This window comes from Rhinoderma darwinii, chromosome 11 (genome assembly GCF_050947455.1).
Source record: "Rhinoderma darwinii isolate aRhiDar2 chromosome 11, aRhiDar2.hap1, whole genome shotgun sequence".
NCBI classification, from domain to species: domain Eukaryota; kingdom Metazoa; phylum Chordata; class Amphibia; order Anura; family Rhinodermatidae; genus Rhinoderma; species Rhinoderma darwinii.
The window spans coordinates 76718028-76733829 of record NC_134697.1 but is presented as its reverse complement, the minus strand read 5'-3'; the positions used below and the strand labels follow the sequence as shown (position 1 = coordinate 76733829).

Here is a 15802-nt window from a genome sequence, read left to right as displayed (position 1 = left end):
TAACGAATTAACTAGGAACTCAAACAGGTACAAGTGTATATTGTTACAAAATAAGTATGATCTGTATGATCTACAGGTAACATTCAGCGGAAGATCAGGATTAGTATCTATATGGCATAGTAAGTAAAATGTGTACACATGGAATGAAAGAAGGGTGAACTAGATGTGAGAAGTAAATGTATAGGGTTTCGTAATCTTTATAATCAAGGAGAAAAAGACACGGCGCTCACCAAAGCTGGATATTCTTCACTTTATTTTCATAATTCTATTCCATAAATACCACATGGGCTACAAGGACATAGACGCAGTACTCCCAAAAACAGTCACGACAACCGTTTCACGTCACATGACGATATATCCTGATGCCTCACATCATGTGTATTTATAGCGATCACATGACCGCAACAAAGTAGCACATGTGTTATTTAAAACATAAAACACAAAATATAAATAAAAGTAAGAAGTGTGGTTTCACAAAGCGGAATACTTCCTTTGAAACAAAGTAGTGTACACTATTCACAATGAAGATTGCTTATGTCAGCATAGTATTGCGATCATTTAACCCAATAGGGCCCAAAGCATCAAAATGTGTAATACATCTCTATTCTAATTTTAACAATTTCTCATGTCTATTATGACCTGGTTTCACTTGCAAACGTCATACAAGTAGTGTCACCTCCGGATCAAAAGTGGGGAACCATGTCCTGTGATTATAGATCTACGATATTCCCTGAACCTAATGAACATGGGTCTAATGGTCTTGCTTATATATAAAAAAAAATAAATGGCAAGGACACTTGTTACAATATACTACAAGATCTGTACGACACGCAATAAAAGCTCTGACTTCAAAAGTAACTGAACCCACTTTAATAAATGTATCCTTTATAATGAATCTACCAAAAGAGCAGCTGCCACATCTATGGTTACCTAACGATGGGGATCGATCCAACCGTGTACCCCGACTAGAGGCGATTCTGATCCTGAACAGCTCGTCCCTGAGAATATTATGGATCTGGCTTTATATAGTGCTTTATAAATGACATTCAAAGTGTAGCCCCTATGTAATCTATCCTTGCGGTCTGCCTCCTGATTACAGAATTCCACCTAATTGCGGTTACGGAGAATTAACTCCAAAGATTGCTCACATGGAACCGCTGCTTTAACATGGGACTGGTTGTAACTCTTCGGGTATGATCACACGCTTAACAAAAAAACAGCTGAAAATACGGAGCGGTTTTCAAGGGAAAACAGCCCCTGATTTTCAGCCGTTTTTTAAGCAACTAGCGTTTTTTGCAGTGTGTTTTTATGGACGTTTTTGGAGCGGTTTTTCTATTGTCAATGAAAAACTGCTCCATTAATGGCTCAAGAAGTGACATGCGCTTCTTTTTACAAGGCGGTTTTTGACGCGACTGTTTTTAAAAATGGGAGCGTAAAAAACGCCCGTGGGAATGGAATGCCGTTTTTCCCATTGAAATCAATGGGCAGATGCTTGGAGGCGTTCAGCCCCGCATTTTTTGTCGTTTTTTGGGGCGTTTATGGCCCGAAAAACGCCTGAAAATTGCCCGTGTGAACATACCCTTAAAATGAAGTAGTGAAAATGTGTACGTGAGTTCGCAGCAATTTTTTTTCTTCAAGACACGCCTCTAATCTCACCCAATCTCCACACAGTATCCTGCTCCCATAGTGATCCCACACAGTATAATGCCAAATAGCTGCCACCATACAGTATAATGCCCACATAGCTACCACCATACAGTATAATGCCCACATAGCTACCACCATACAGTATAAAGCCAACACAGATGCCCGAATGCAGTATAATGCCCAAACAATTTCCCCCATGAAGTATAATGCCCCCATAGCTGCCCCATACAGTATAATGCCTCCTAGCTGCCCTTCTACAGTATAATGCCCCCTTAGCTGCCCCTAGTGCCAGTGGCTACATATAAAGTTACAGTACCCATGTAGATAGCGCCACAGTATCCCCTGTAGATAGTGTCCCTATATAGTTCCACACCCCCCTTGAAGATAGCGCCACCCCTCTATATAGATAGCGCTATCCCCCCTGTAGATGGCGCCATTGGGACTCCATTTAGGAGCGGAATCCCCAGCCATAGTATAGGCCGGGGCTTCGGCTCCTAGGGGGAAGCCCTGATGTCACTGTCCATATATTGTCAGTGACTACTCCTTGAGCCGAATCCCCGTTGCCGACTCTGGTCGGGATTCCGCTCAACGAATATTCCGCATATATGGACAGTGACCTTGGGTTTAATGCAGGAGCGGAATGCCCGGTCAGATCATCGGCAATGGGGATTCCGCTCAATTAGTAGCCACTGACGTCACGGTCTATATATGAAAAGTGACGATGTCAAGGGCTTCCCCGAAGGCAACATTTTAAAGTAGCGCTGTGCCCGGGGAGTCCTCGGCGAGAGGAGGTGCTCTCTCTCTGCTCTGAACTAATTGTGAAGCAGGGAGCTGATGGTTCCCTGTTAAAGCATTGGGTTCAACTGTATCTGCATCCTGAGGATGCAGATACAGTTGACAGCGGGACATACCACCGGCTGCCCGGGACAGCAGAACACCGCCCGGAATCCGGGACGGTTGGGAGGTATTCAGTTAGTAATTCTGAACTCCAGCATGGCATGTAGCATAGTGCTAGTTACTAGGTAGACTGTCCTGAAGTGTTTTCAAAGATTGTGTGGGTGGAGTGTTTCATATCTGGCAGCTGCTGTAACTATTTTCATATCAAACACTCCCTTAGTGAATTAAGCTCATAGGCTCCAGGCCTTGTTCATCGCTAAGCTTTGTAAGGAATACGCCCTTCTCTATCTATAATGTCTGCTGTTAAAAACAAGTTCAGGAAGCTTGTATGTAGCTACAGCTGTGTCCTGGCAGCACTTATTACTAGGTAAACGCTACCTGCTTGTGTTCTTTGTGTAGATAGATATAAAACTGTTCACTTGTAGCAGGCATTACTAGTTTGTTTCAAAATCATAGCTTGCACACGGTAGATCAGGGGTCTCAAGTACGTGGCCCGCGGGCCGCATGCATCGGCTCTGCTCAGGGACTCTGTCTATATTTGGACAGCAATGTCGGGGAATTCCAGTGTTGTCAGGGTCTTCCCAAGAGCGGAGTCCCGGGCAGAGTGCTAGTATAGGGTCTGCTCCGGGTCTCTGGAATTCCACAGAGCATCTACAGAGGGTGATGTGGCAGCATCTACAGAGGGTGCTGAGATGACCCTTAAACTGGATTGTTGAAATGCAGCCCATAAACTTCTCATTTTTTCTATATGTGGCCCACTTACCCGGCCGAGACCCCTGCGGTAGATGATAGTTTAAGCAGGAAACAGATATGCTACTTTCGTAATTGCTGCTCTTAAACGATAATAACTGCACTCTTGAGTAGTAATATCAACTCGGACACTTCAGTAGACCTTCAAGTGAATCTCTACCACTACAGAGGAAACAATTGTGTTTTTGGAAGGATATTTTCTAATATGTTGTAATATCTCCTTGTGCAATAATAGGGCTTCTGATCTATGGAAGTGCTCAAGTGGCCTCATGAATCCAAGAAATGAACATAGGGGGAGATTTCTCATGCCGTTGCTTCCAGTTTGATTTGCGCAAAGATTTGCAACTTTTGCTGTGTTTTTTTTGCCACCACACTCACTACTTAAAATAAAAAGTGTGTAAATTCTAGCGAAAATCTTTGCCAGCTAGTAGCTGGCATAGACTTCATTTTGTTGCGGCTGGACAGTCCAAGATTAAACAACTTTATTACTCTAGCTGGCTTCGACTGAGCATGAACCACCAGTCTAAATAAAGGTACTTTTTAGGGTATGTTCACACGGCTTATTTTCAGTCGTTTTTCGGGCCATAAACCCGCTTGAAAAACAGAAGCTGATCGCCTCCGAACATCTGCCCATTGGTTTCCATGAGAAAAACGGTGCTTCGTTTCGACGGAGCATTTTTTTACGCGGCCATGTTGTACAAAAATGTGCGTGAAAAAACGCCCGTAAAAAAGAAGTGACACTTCTTGAGCCGTTTTTGGATCTGTTTTTTTTTATGGGTCAATAGAAAAACCGCTCTAAAGACGGCCATAAAAAAAAGCATTAAAAGACGGCTGAAAAACCTCATCCCAACTGAGTATCATGGTGGAGGGATCATTATAGTTCGGGGCTGCTTTGCTGCCTCAGGGCCTTGACGTCTTGCTATCAAGTGAAGGAGCAATGATTTCAAAATTTTATCAAAGTTTTACTGGAGAATGTAAGGGCAGCAGTCCATGACCTCCTGCTGAAAAGATGTTGGGTGATGCAACAAGACAATGACCCAGAGCACACAAGTAAATTAAAGAATGATTGAAAAAGATTTGTGTTTTGAAACTTTGAAGTCCGACCTTAACCGTATCGAGAAGCGCTGGCATGATCTGAAGAGAGCTGTGCACGCGAAGCATCCCAAAAATATTGATGACCTGAAACACATTTGCAGGCGGAAATGGTAAAAATTCCTCCTCAACGTTGTGCAAGTTTTATTTGCATCTACAGAATACGTTCGGTGGAGGTGATTTGCTTCTAAAAGGGGGATCAACAGGTCATAAAAATGCAAGGGTTTACTTAATTTTACGCCCTGCACTGGACGTTTGACAAGCTTCTGACATGTCAAGTTCTGCTTTCTCCGGAAATAAAATGTATCGGTGTACGGACTCAATACAGAGTCTATGATCCCGTACTCTGATACATCGGCTTTCCGGAAAAAGCCGAACAGACACGAAGCAGCTGAGCGCTCACACGAGCGCTTCAGCTGCTTCGTTCTAGCGATTGGTGGGGGTCTCAGTGCTCGGACCCTCACCAATACAAACTTCTGACATGTCACTATGACATGTCAGAAGTTTGTCAAACATTTAGCTACACTTTAAGGATTTAATGTAATCAATAAAAACCATAAGCAATACAACGGTTTGTGTGTTATTACTTTATTTAGATTGTTATCAAAGTCACAATTATAGACAAACCCAATCAGACTACATTTTATCAGTAAGCAAATCCGAAGCCCAGGTAATTCCAAAGGGTTCACTTACCTTTTCTTAACTATATACTTTTCTGCAACTATATACTATACTATAATATAATGTACACCTTTCATTTTTCTCCCAGGCTGCATGCAAGAACAGGAAGTGTTGTCCATACAAAGGAATATGATCACTGCTTCCATATTCATACCATAAACTGGTGTCTGCACTAAATTTTCATTCGCTTTTATTTCCGTAGTTAACAGTTTCCACCACACTATTCTAAAAATGTAAAACATTTTACACCCTAGTGCTAGTACATGGCCATGTTCTCCAGCAGCATATGCCAGCAGAAGTGTTGTCAGTACGGCCAGCACTTCTATAACAGACATGACCACGATGGAAGTAAGCTGGAGTGTGGACCTGGTATTCTTCCATGACTTCATTGCTAGCCACTTGCTGTTCTTGAAGAGACCATTCATTTGGTGGTGGACCAGGTTTACCACTAGCATGTTGATTAAGACTTGCATGTTATATGAAGGAAGTCCCAACCATGCTGAGTAGCGAAGAATTGAGCATGTTGGATTTCTATATGACCAATCTTTTGTTCCTCAGGGAGATATGGCCGTAAGCATGTACAGTCTGCTAATCTGGGGAGTTTTTTTGGCTAAATGAAAAAAAATACTTATGTGCAAGCCCAGCTTTAGACATGTTGAATTAAATATGGCCATGGATGGTAATCTTTGCATCTTTGGTGGTGTTCTGATTGTTTCAGATAGACACGTTCTAAATGATACTTTGACACTTATTTACTTCCACAATCAAAATGCTTAATAACAATCATCCAAGAATTTCCCACTTTGGATAAGTTAGCAATAAAATAATCAGGTTGGTTACTTCTATCTAAATGAATTTTTGTGGTAAGTTTGTTGAAGTGGACTAAAATATGTTTTCATGTATCGTCCAATTTAATAAACCCTACAGTATTAATACAGATTAGACTACTCTTCTAATCTTTACATTTGTCTAAAGGAAAAGAGAAAGATGATCCAGCGCCAGTGGTAGTATTTAAAAGGGAGAAACAGTTCCCATGTTTATTAGAGAATTATTTTAAAATCTATGGAGCGAGACGCAGTCTCAAGGCAAGAGTAAGCAGGGAATATACCCGAGCCTACGCGTTTCGAACGCACACTGCGTTCTTAGTCATGGCAGAAGTGCCATGACTAAGAACGCAGTGTGCGTTCGAAACGCGTAGGCTCGGGTATATTCCTTGCTTACTCTTGCCTTGAGACTGCGTCTCGCTCCATAGATTTTAAAATATTTCTCCAATAAACATGGGAACTGTTTCTCCCTTTTAAATACTACCACTGGCGCTGGATCATCTTTCTCTTTTCCTGCAATATATGCCGCGAGCCGTCGCGGGATCCGAGCGACATCTCAGCAGACGCAGAACCGGTGAGCTGGAAGTTTTCTCCCTTTCTCTACATTGTTTACATTTGTCTACTTTATGGCAGTAGTTAATGCAAACAGTGTAATAAGCATGCAGAATGTAAATTATCCCATGTAAATGAGCTCATCAACTAACTGAACTATATTGAATTGTTGTTTAACATATAATTCTCATTGCAGGTGTGCAAAATTACAAATAAGAGTAAACAATGAGTTATCCCGGTTATCCTCCAATGGGTGGGTTTCCCCCTGTCCCTACCGGTAAGAATTACAAACTTTTCCTTTGCATAGTACAGTCTCGATTAGTAACACTGCAAGCTTTACAGTGCATTTATCTACTCACATAGATCACCCTTGTCATTCATGGGGTTCAGAATACAGACATAATGGGGCAGGTTTACTAATACTTATTCTGTCTAGACTCTGTAAACTTAGACAAGTTTATCAAAGTGGTGCATGCTGCTTTATACAATTTGTGCAACTAGCTAGATATGCTAGGCACTTTTCTCTTCCTTATACCACCCTGGTGCATTTTTGGCGCATGGTGATGGCGCATGGTGTTTCGTTTTAAAGAGGCTCTGTTACCAGATTATAAGTGTCCTATCTCCTCCATAGTCTGATCGGCGCTGTAATGTAGATAACAACAGTGGTTTTTATTTTGAAAAACAATCATTTTTGAGCAAGTTATGAGCAATTTTAGATTTAGTTTCTTAACCCCTATCCGCACCAGGACGTAACTGTACGTCGTTGCGGGAAGTTACTTCCCGCACGAGGACGTACAGTTACTGAGTTAATCCCGGTGCACACTGTCGGCGACAGTGTGCACCGGGAACCAGGAGGTCAGCTGTCGCCGACAGCTGACACTCCCCTCTTGCCGGCCAGCGGTCCTTTGCCGCTGATTTCGGCGCATTAACCCCTTAAATTCGGCGATCGGGTGCAATCGCCGAATTTTAGGGGTTTCTAACATATCGGCAGACCCCCGTCCGAAATCGCGGGGTCTGCCGATAGTTAGTATGGCAAACGGAAGCCAAACAATGGCTTCCGGGTCTGCCATGGACAGAAGCCCATCAGGACCAACCTTCGGCTGGTCCTGATAGGCTTCCTGTCAGAGTGACAGGAAGTCACTGTGTCGTTCCCGATGCACACTGTCGGCGACAGTGTGCATCGGGAACTTGGAGATCAGCTGTCCCCGACAGCGGACACTCTCCAGTGTTGCCGATCAGCGGCTCATCGCCGCTGATTTCGGCAATTAACCCGTTACATGCGGGGCTCGATTGCAATCTCCGCATGTAGCGGGTTTGTAGCGCATCAGCAGCCCCCATGCAATCGTGGGGGCTTCTGATGCTTGTGATGGCACCTGGGGGCCAGACAACGGCCCCCAAGTCTGCCATGTATGTCAGCCTATGAGGATCAGCCTCTGCTGATCCTCGTAGACCAACTGTCAAAGTGACTGTGACGTCACACTGACAGTTGGAATACATTACACTACCTAGGTAGTGTAATGTATTCTAGCAGCGATCAGAGCTGCAGGTCAAAAAAAGAAAGTGTAAAAAGTAAAAAAAAAAGTTAATAAACAAAAATATAAAGTGTAAAAAGTAAAAAAAAGTTAATAAAAATGTTTTATAAAAGTGTAAATATAAAAGGTTTTGTTTTCCTATAATAAATCATTTATTATAGGGAAAAAATGAAAACGTTAAAAAAAAGTACACATATTTGGTATCGCCGCGTTCGTAACGACCCAATCTATGAAACTATAATGTTAATTTTTCCGCACGGTGAACGCCACAAACAAAATAAACTGAAAACTGTCAGCATCGCTATTTTTTGGTCACCACCCCTCCCAAGATATAGAATAAAAAGTGATCAAAAAGTTGCATTTACCCCAAAATGGTACCAATAAAAACTACAACCCGTCCCGCAAAAAACAAGACCTCCCACAGCTTTTTTGACGAAAAAATAAAAAAGTTACGGCTCAGAATAGCGTGTCCCAGAAAATAAATTATTTTATAGAAACTTCATTTTATTGTGCAAACGCTGCAAAACTTAAAAAAAACTATACACATATGGTATCGGCGTAATCGTACCGACCGGCAGAATAAATTAAAACGTAATTTATTGAGCACGGTGAACGCTGTAATAAATAAAGAATTTAAAGCGCCAAAATCGCTGTTTTTTGGTCACCCTAGCTCTAAAAAACATCCTGAGGGGCCAAAATGCTCACTATACCCCTAGAAAAATTCCTTGAGGGGTGTAGATTCCAAAATAGGGTGACTTTTGGGGGGTTTCCACTGTTTTGGTCCCTCCGGGGCGTTGCAAACCCGACATGGCACTGAAAACCAATCCAGCAAAATCTGCTTCCAAAATCCAAAAGGCGCTCCCTCCCTTCTGAGCCCTGCTGTGGGTCCAAACATCAGTTTACGACCACATATGGGGTATTGCCGTAATCGGGAGAAATTGCTTTACAAATGTTGGGCGGCTTTTTCTCCTTTATTCCTTGTAAAAATGAAAAAATTCTATGTTTCCACAGAAAAATAGGTGATTTTCATCTTCACAGACTAATTCCACTAAATTCTGCAAAAAAACTGTGGGGTCAAAATGCTAACTATACCCCTAGAAAAATGCCTTGAGGGGTGTAGTTTCCAAAATGGGGTCACTTTGGGGGGGGTTTCGGCTGTTTAGGTACCACAAGACCTCCTCAAACCTGACATGGTGCCTAAAATATATTCCTAAAAAAAGGAGGCCCCGAAATCCACTAGCTGCTCCTTTGCTTCTGAGGCCTGTGCTTCAGTCCATTAGGACACTAGGGCCACATGTTGGATATTTCTAAAATCTGCAGAATCTGGGCAATAAATATTGAGTTGCGTTTCCCTGGTAAAACCTTCTGTGTTACAGATTTTTTTTTATTACAAATGAATTTCGGCAAAAAAAATGAAATTTGCAAATTTCACCTCTACTTTGCCTTAATTCCTGTGAAACGCCTAAAGGGTTAAAATATTTTCTGAATGTGGTTTTGAATACCTTGAGGGGTACAGTTTTCAAAATGGGGTGATTTATGGGGACTTTCTAATATATAAGGCCCTCAAAGCCACTTCAGAACTGAACTGGTCCCTGAAAAAATAGCCTTTTGAAATTTTATTGAAAATATGAGAAATTGCTGCTAAATTTCTAAGCCTCGTAACGTCCTAGAAAAATAAAAGTACGTGAAAAAAAATGATGCAAACATAAAGTAGACATATAGGAAATGGTAACTAGTAACTATTTTGTGTGGTATTACTATGTGTTTCACAAGCAAATACATTTAAATTTAGAAAAATGCTAATTTTTGCACATTTTTGCTAAAATTTGAAGTTTTTCACAAATAAATATTGAATTTATCGACCAAATTTTTTCACTAACATAAAGTACAATATGTCACGAGAAAACAGTCTCAGAATCGCTTGGATAGGTAAAAGCATTCCGGAGTTATTACCACATAAAGTGACACATGTCAGATTTGAAAAAATAGGCTGTGTCCTGAAGGCCAAAACAGGCTGTGTCCTAAAGGGGTTAAAGACCACTGGGTGTGTTTTTACTTTTGACCAAGTGGGTGTTGTAAAGAAGTGTATGACGCATACACTTCTCATTGTTCCAACCCAGCTTCTTTCACTGCACAATCGCACTGTAATAATGGGCTGGAACAATGAGAAGTGTATGAAGCTGATTGGTCACTGATTGGTCAGCCTCATACACTTCTTTACAACACCCACTTGGTCAAAAGTAAGGCTGGGTTCACACGACCTATTTTCAGGCGTTAACGAGGCGTATTATGCCTCGTTTTACGTCTGAAAATAGGGCTGCAATACGTCGGCAAACATCTGCCCATTCATTTGAATGGGTTTGCCGACGTACTGTGCAGACGACCTGTAATTTACGCGTCGTCGTTTGACAGCTGTCAAACGACGACGCGTAAATTGACTGCCTCGGCAAAGAAGTGCAGGGCACTTCTTTGCAACGTAATTTGAGCTGTTCTTCATTGAACTCAATGAAGAGCAGCTCAAGATATACGAGCGTCACAGACGCCTCGTATATTACGAGGAGGAGCTTTTACGGCTGAAATGAGGCAGCTGTTTTCTTCTGAAAACAGGCTGCCATTTCAGCCGTAAATCACAGCTAGCGTGTGAACATACCCTAAAAACACGCCCAGTTGGTCTTTAAGAAACTAAATCTAAAATTGCTCATAACTAGCTCAAAAATGATTGTTTTTCAAAATAAAAACCACTGCTGTTATCTACATTACAGCAGCAATCAGATTATGTAGGAGATAGCGCATTTATAATCTGGTGACAGAGCCTCTTTAAGCCATGCCCAAGTTAACCGCTAATAATAGTGGCGCACGGCAATTATTCCATAATTTTGGGTTAATTTCAGCCAGTATGCTGATGCATTTTGAATAGTAAATCTTCCCCAATATATTTTATCTTTAGCCTGTATTCTTTTTAGGGAAGCTTAAAGAGGCTCTGTCACCAGATTTTCAAACCCCTATCTCGTATTGCAGGTGATCAGCGCTGCAATGTAGATAACAGTAACTTTTTTTTTTTTAAAACGAGCATTTTTGGCCAAGTTATGACCATTTTTTATATTTATGCAAATGAGCCTTTCTTCACTTTAAACACGCCCAGTTGTACTTATGTCCAAGTGGGCGTGTATTGTGTGTGTACATCTGGGCGTTTTTACTTCTTTTACTAGCTGGGCGTTGTGAATAGAAGTGTATGATGCTGACGAATCAGCATCATCCACTTCTCTTCGTTAACACCCAGCTTCTGGCAGTGCACAGACACACAGCGTGTTCTCCAGAGATCACGCTGTGACGTCACTTCCTGCCCCAGGTCCTGCATCGTGTCGGACGAGCGAGGACACATCGGCACCAGCCGACAGAGGCTACAGTTGATTCTGCAGCAGCATCGGCATTTGCAGGTAAGTCGATGTAGCCTCTGTCGCCTGGTGCCGATGTGTCCTCGCTCGTCCGACACGATGCAGGACCTGGGGCAGGAAGTGACGTCACAGCGTGATCTCTGGAGAACACACTGTGTGTCTGTGCACTGCCAGAAGCTGGGTGTTAACGAAGAGAAGTGCATCATACACTTCTATTCCCAACGCCCAGCTAGTAAAACAAGTAAACACACCCAGATGTACACACACAATACACGCCCACTTGTACCTAACTTTAAACACGCCCAGTTGTACTTAAGAAAGGATAATTTACATAAATATAAAAATGGTCATAACTTGGCCAAAAATGCTCGTTTTTGAAAAAAAAAAACCGTTACTGTAATCTACATTGCAGCGCCGATCTGCTGCAATACGATATAGGGGTTTGAAAATCTGGTGACAGAGCCTCTTTAAAGGCTATGTAAACTTTTTGAAGTCCAATTTTTTATTAACATTTCTTATTTATTTTTGAGATACAGTTTCTAGGTATGCTGTATACATAGAAGCTGTATATTGCCGTCAAAGCCAAATCCGTCAGCTCTTCAGGACTGATGGCTTCATTGAAAACTGGCATCCACCTGTTATTGATCAGATCTAAGTTAATAAACTTAGATGTAATCAGTAACAGCTGGATTCTGCGTGTCAGACGCTGGCAGGACCAATGTTCACAGAAGCAGTCAGTCCCGCAGATACATAGAAACGATCTAAAAAATGTAACTTTTTTTTTTTTTTAAGTTCTGCTTTTTTTTATTTATTTTTTTAACATAGATATTTGATGAATTAAAGATATTGCTTTAGAATATTTGGTGACAAAAATTTGCATTTTATTTTCAAATGCAAAAAAAGGTTATTTTTTAAATTAGGTAATTTATGGTTATTTTGCTTATTTTTCTACTGCAGGCAGTAACCCATGGGGCGCACCCAGTAACCCACCTCCCATTGGATTGGATATGCAAGCCGGCTTTTCTCAACAGTACAATCCACAGCAATATCAGGTGAGTGCTGACAGCAATAAAAGAAAATTAAAAAAATCTGCCTTTTATTAGTCCTGAAAAGAAAGCTGTGTGACTGCTATTAAAGAATTATCCGGGAAGTGAATTTTTTTTCTTAGGGGCTGCAAATTAAATAAACAAAATAAAGCCATTCTTATCTATCCTTGCCCTGGCGATTCAGCTCTGTCGCTCCGCTGCAGCTAATCAAAGGGCTTAACGGCCATATGTTCTATTTCTGCCATTATGCCAGAAATACAATTAGTCACCAGAGACCCCAGCTCAGCCCTCTGATTGGATGCAGCGGTTACATGCAGTTGTCAGCTGCAATGCAGGCGTTAATATGTGCTGTAAGACACAACTTTCATGTCGATCCCATCTCTCCTTCTGAGGAGAAAGCACCTCTACAGCGCCAGCGGCGCCACAAATGTGTTTCCCAAACCATAGCGAAACATCCGGACAGGTGTCTTGTTGTTTCTAGATGCGCAAATACTTTTGTTTCCTTTTCAGGAAAATTTTGTCACATTGTGGACTGTGTCCTTCTGTGGATTTGCCTATTGCTAGGCAATCAAGGACCACTACTACTGTGGCTGAGACTACTTCTCCTAGTGGCCCTCAGGACAAGAAGTTGAATTTTTAAGCTAAATCTGCTTTTGTTATCTCCGTTTCAGCTCTGCACCCGACTTTTGCATTCGCCAGTGTGAGCAAGGCCTGCTCAACGTACAGAAAGCAGCTGCATACCGGCATTGTATCAGGCTCTGAACCGTCCTTACCGTATGTGGCCTACTCTCCGGTGGCACCTATTTCGCTCCTTTCTCTCTGTGGCAGATCATTTTCTTTCAGACCTGACTGAAAGGTGGGTCAGACTACTGACTCCAGACGCCATCTTTCAAGGCTATACCAGCTTGGCAGTGTTTACCTCCCTGTAACAACATACCTTCAGCATGAAGTTGTCTCGCCACTCACAGCAGATTTCCGAATGGGCAAACCACTTTTCCTTTCAGGAGACATAGCTCACTTATGTGGAAGATGCCTGGTTTCGAAAGGTGGTGTCTACTGGTTTAAAGATAGTTTTTAAAGCTTACTCTTCAAAGATTCTCGCTCTCTACTCCACCTCGCGCTCCAGATAGAGTTTTACTCTTTCCCTCTCCTGCGGTAGGTTATTGTCTTGGTTCTTCAGCTGGAACAATTTGAGAGGTTCTGTTTGAATCTTTTTATAGTTCCTTAGAAGGATGGATGTCTCTGTCCAATCCTGAACTTTAGGAAGTTGAACCACTTCGTTCACGTTCGTCAGTTCCTTTAGGTCGATCATTCAATGCTGGAACAGGGAGACTTCCTCTCTTCCATCAATATTTGCGATGCATAAGTCCATATCCCCATTGCAAAGACTCACCAACTCTTCCTTTGTTTCGCGGTGGGCTTTCTTCATAAGTTGCTCTCCCTTTTGGGCTCACCACATCTCCCCGAGTCTTCACCAAGGTCCTGGCGACTCATGTTGCTTCTCCGCCAGGGGAGTCGGTGTCCTCTCTTGGTGAAGGCACCCTTCAGAGAGGACAATCTTCAGTCTTTAAATCTCTGGACACATACAGAACATGTGGATGGATCATTAACAAGGAAAGATCCTCGTTGGGCCCAACTCAGAGCATTGAGTTCTTAGGAATGATATTCAACACCAGGACAGCAAGGGTCTTTGTTTTGATGGACAAGGTAGCCTCCATTCAAACCAAGGCGGTTTTTCTTTTCCAGGACACTCCTTTCTCCTCAACGGATGCCAGTCTGTCCGGGTGGAGTGCAGTTTTCGGTCCTCACACATTTCAGGGAACTGGGTCGCAGGAAGAAGTTGCCCTCAATTCCAAAAGGTTGATCTGCAGGACATCTTCCTATCCCTCTCCCACTAGACTCTCCTTCTTTAGGGTCAGCCGGATAGGATCCAGAACTACTACTCCACGCCAATTGCTACTCTCTGATACTACTGTGGACAGAACAACATATTTCAGCACTGTCATCGGTCCACATGCCAGGAGTGGACAATTGGTTAGCAGATTTTCATAGCAGAGAAAGTCTAGATACTAGAGAGTGGTCTCTTCACGCAAGGGTATTTAATCAACTGTGCCAGATGTGGGGCTACCTGGATGTGGATCTCTTTGCATCCTGCCTCAACCACAAGGTTCCAACCTACGTGGCCAGGGCACGGGATTCCAGGGACATTAGTCGATGCGCTGGTCAATACACTGTATTTCGTCCCTCCACTTCCACTCTTTCCCAAAATGCTCAAGCGGGAGAGCGTTCCCATGATTCTGGTGATCCAGACTGGCCTAGCTGGTATTCAGACGTAATCTACCTTTTCGCAGATGTCCAAAGATGTCTTTTGCTTCCTCCGTACCTGCTTCCCCAAGGTCTGCAATTCCACCCCACTTTACCTGAGATTTATTTAAAGAGGCTCTCTCACCAGATTATAAGTGCCCTATCTCCTACATAATATGATCGGCGCTGTAATGTAGAGAACTGTGGTTTTTATTTTGAAAAATTATAATTTTTGACCAAGTTATAAACCATTTTAGATTTATGCTAATTAGTTTCTTAATAGACAAGTGGGCGTGTTTTTTACTTTTTACCAACTGGGCATTGTCCAGAGACGTGTATGACACTGACCAATCAGCGTCATACACTTCTCATTGTTCCAGCCTATTGTTACAGCGTGATTGTGCAGTAAAAGAAGCTGGGCTGGAGCAATGAGAAGTGTATGACGCCGATTGGCTGATAGGTCACTGATTGGTCAGCGTCATACACTTCTCTGTACAACGCCCAGTTGGTAAAAAGTAAAAACACGCCCAGTTGTCTATTAAGAAACGAATTAGCATAAATCTAAAATTGTTCATAACTTGATCAATAATGATAGTTTTTCAAAATAAAAACCACTGCTGTTATCTACATTACAGCGCCGATCAGATTATGTAGGAGATAGGGCACTTATAATCTGGTGACAGAGCCTCTTTAAGCGTGGCTGTTGAAGCCGAGGTTCTAAGCACTGGGGTCTCTCTTAGCTAGTCATCCGGACGATGTTGAAGGCCAGAAAACCTCAATCAGCCAAGGAATACCACCGTACGTGGAAGGCTTATTTCCACTGGTGTGAAAGCAATATTTTCATCCAATGGGGTCAGATATTTGCTCTGTTCACTCATTTTTAGATAAAGAAAAGGATTTTTGTTCTCAGATGAAGACTTTTTTGCAGGAGGTAATTCATGTGGTCCCTCCTTTAAGACATCCTTTTGATCCTTGGGATCTTCATTTAATACTTGGAGCTCTTCAGTTGATAACTTTTGAACCTTTGAGAGACATTTTGCTGCCTGGAATGTAGCTTTTCTGGTGGCTATCACCTCTATCAA

At 42.3% G+C, this 15802-nt stretch overlaps 1 protein-coding gene across 2 annotated transcripts in view; it reads left to right on the top strand.

Moving 5' to 3' along the window:
* ANXA11 (annexin A11) overlaps positions 1-15802 on the top strand; it is an 80290-nt gene that overhangs the window by 25860 nt on the left and 38628 nt on the right. For both annotated transcript variants that reach the window (XM_075841766.1, XM_075841767.1), the window contains exons 2-3: positions 6640-6720; positions 12328-12422. In XM_075841766.1, coding sequence (XP_075697881.1) covers positions 6669-6720; positions 12328-12422 — 147 coding nt within the window. In that variant the 5' untranslated portion in view covers positions 6640-6668. The remainder of the gene's footprint in view (positions 1-6639; positions 6721-12327; positions 12423-15802) is intronic.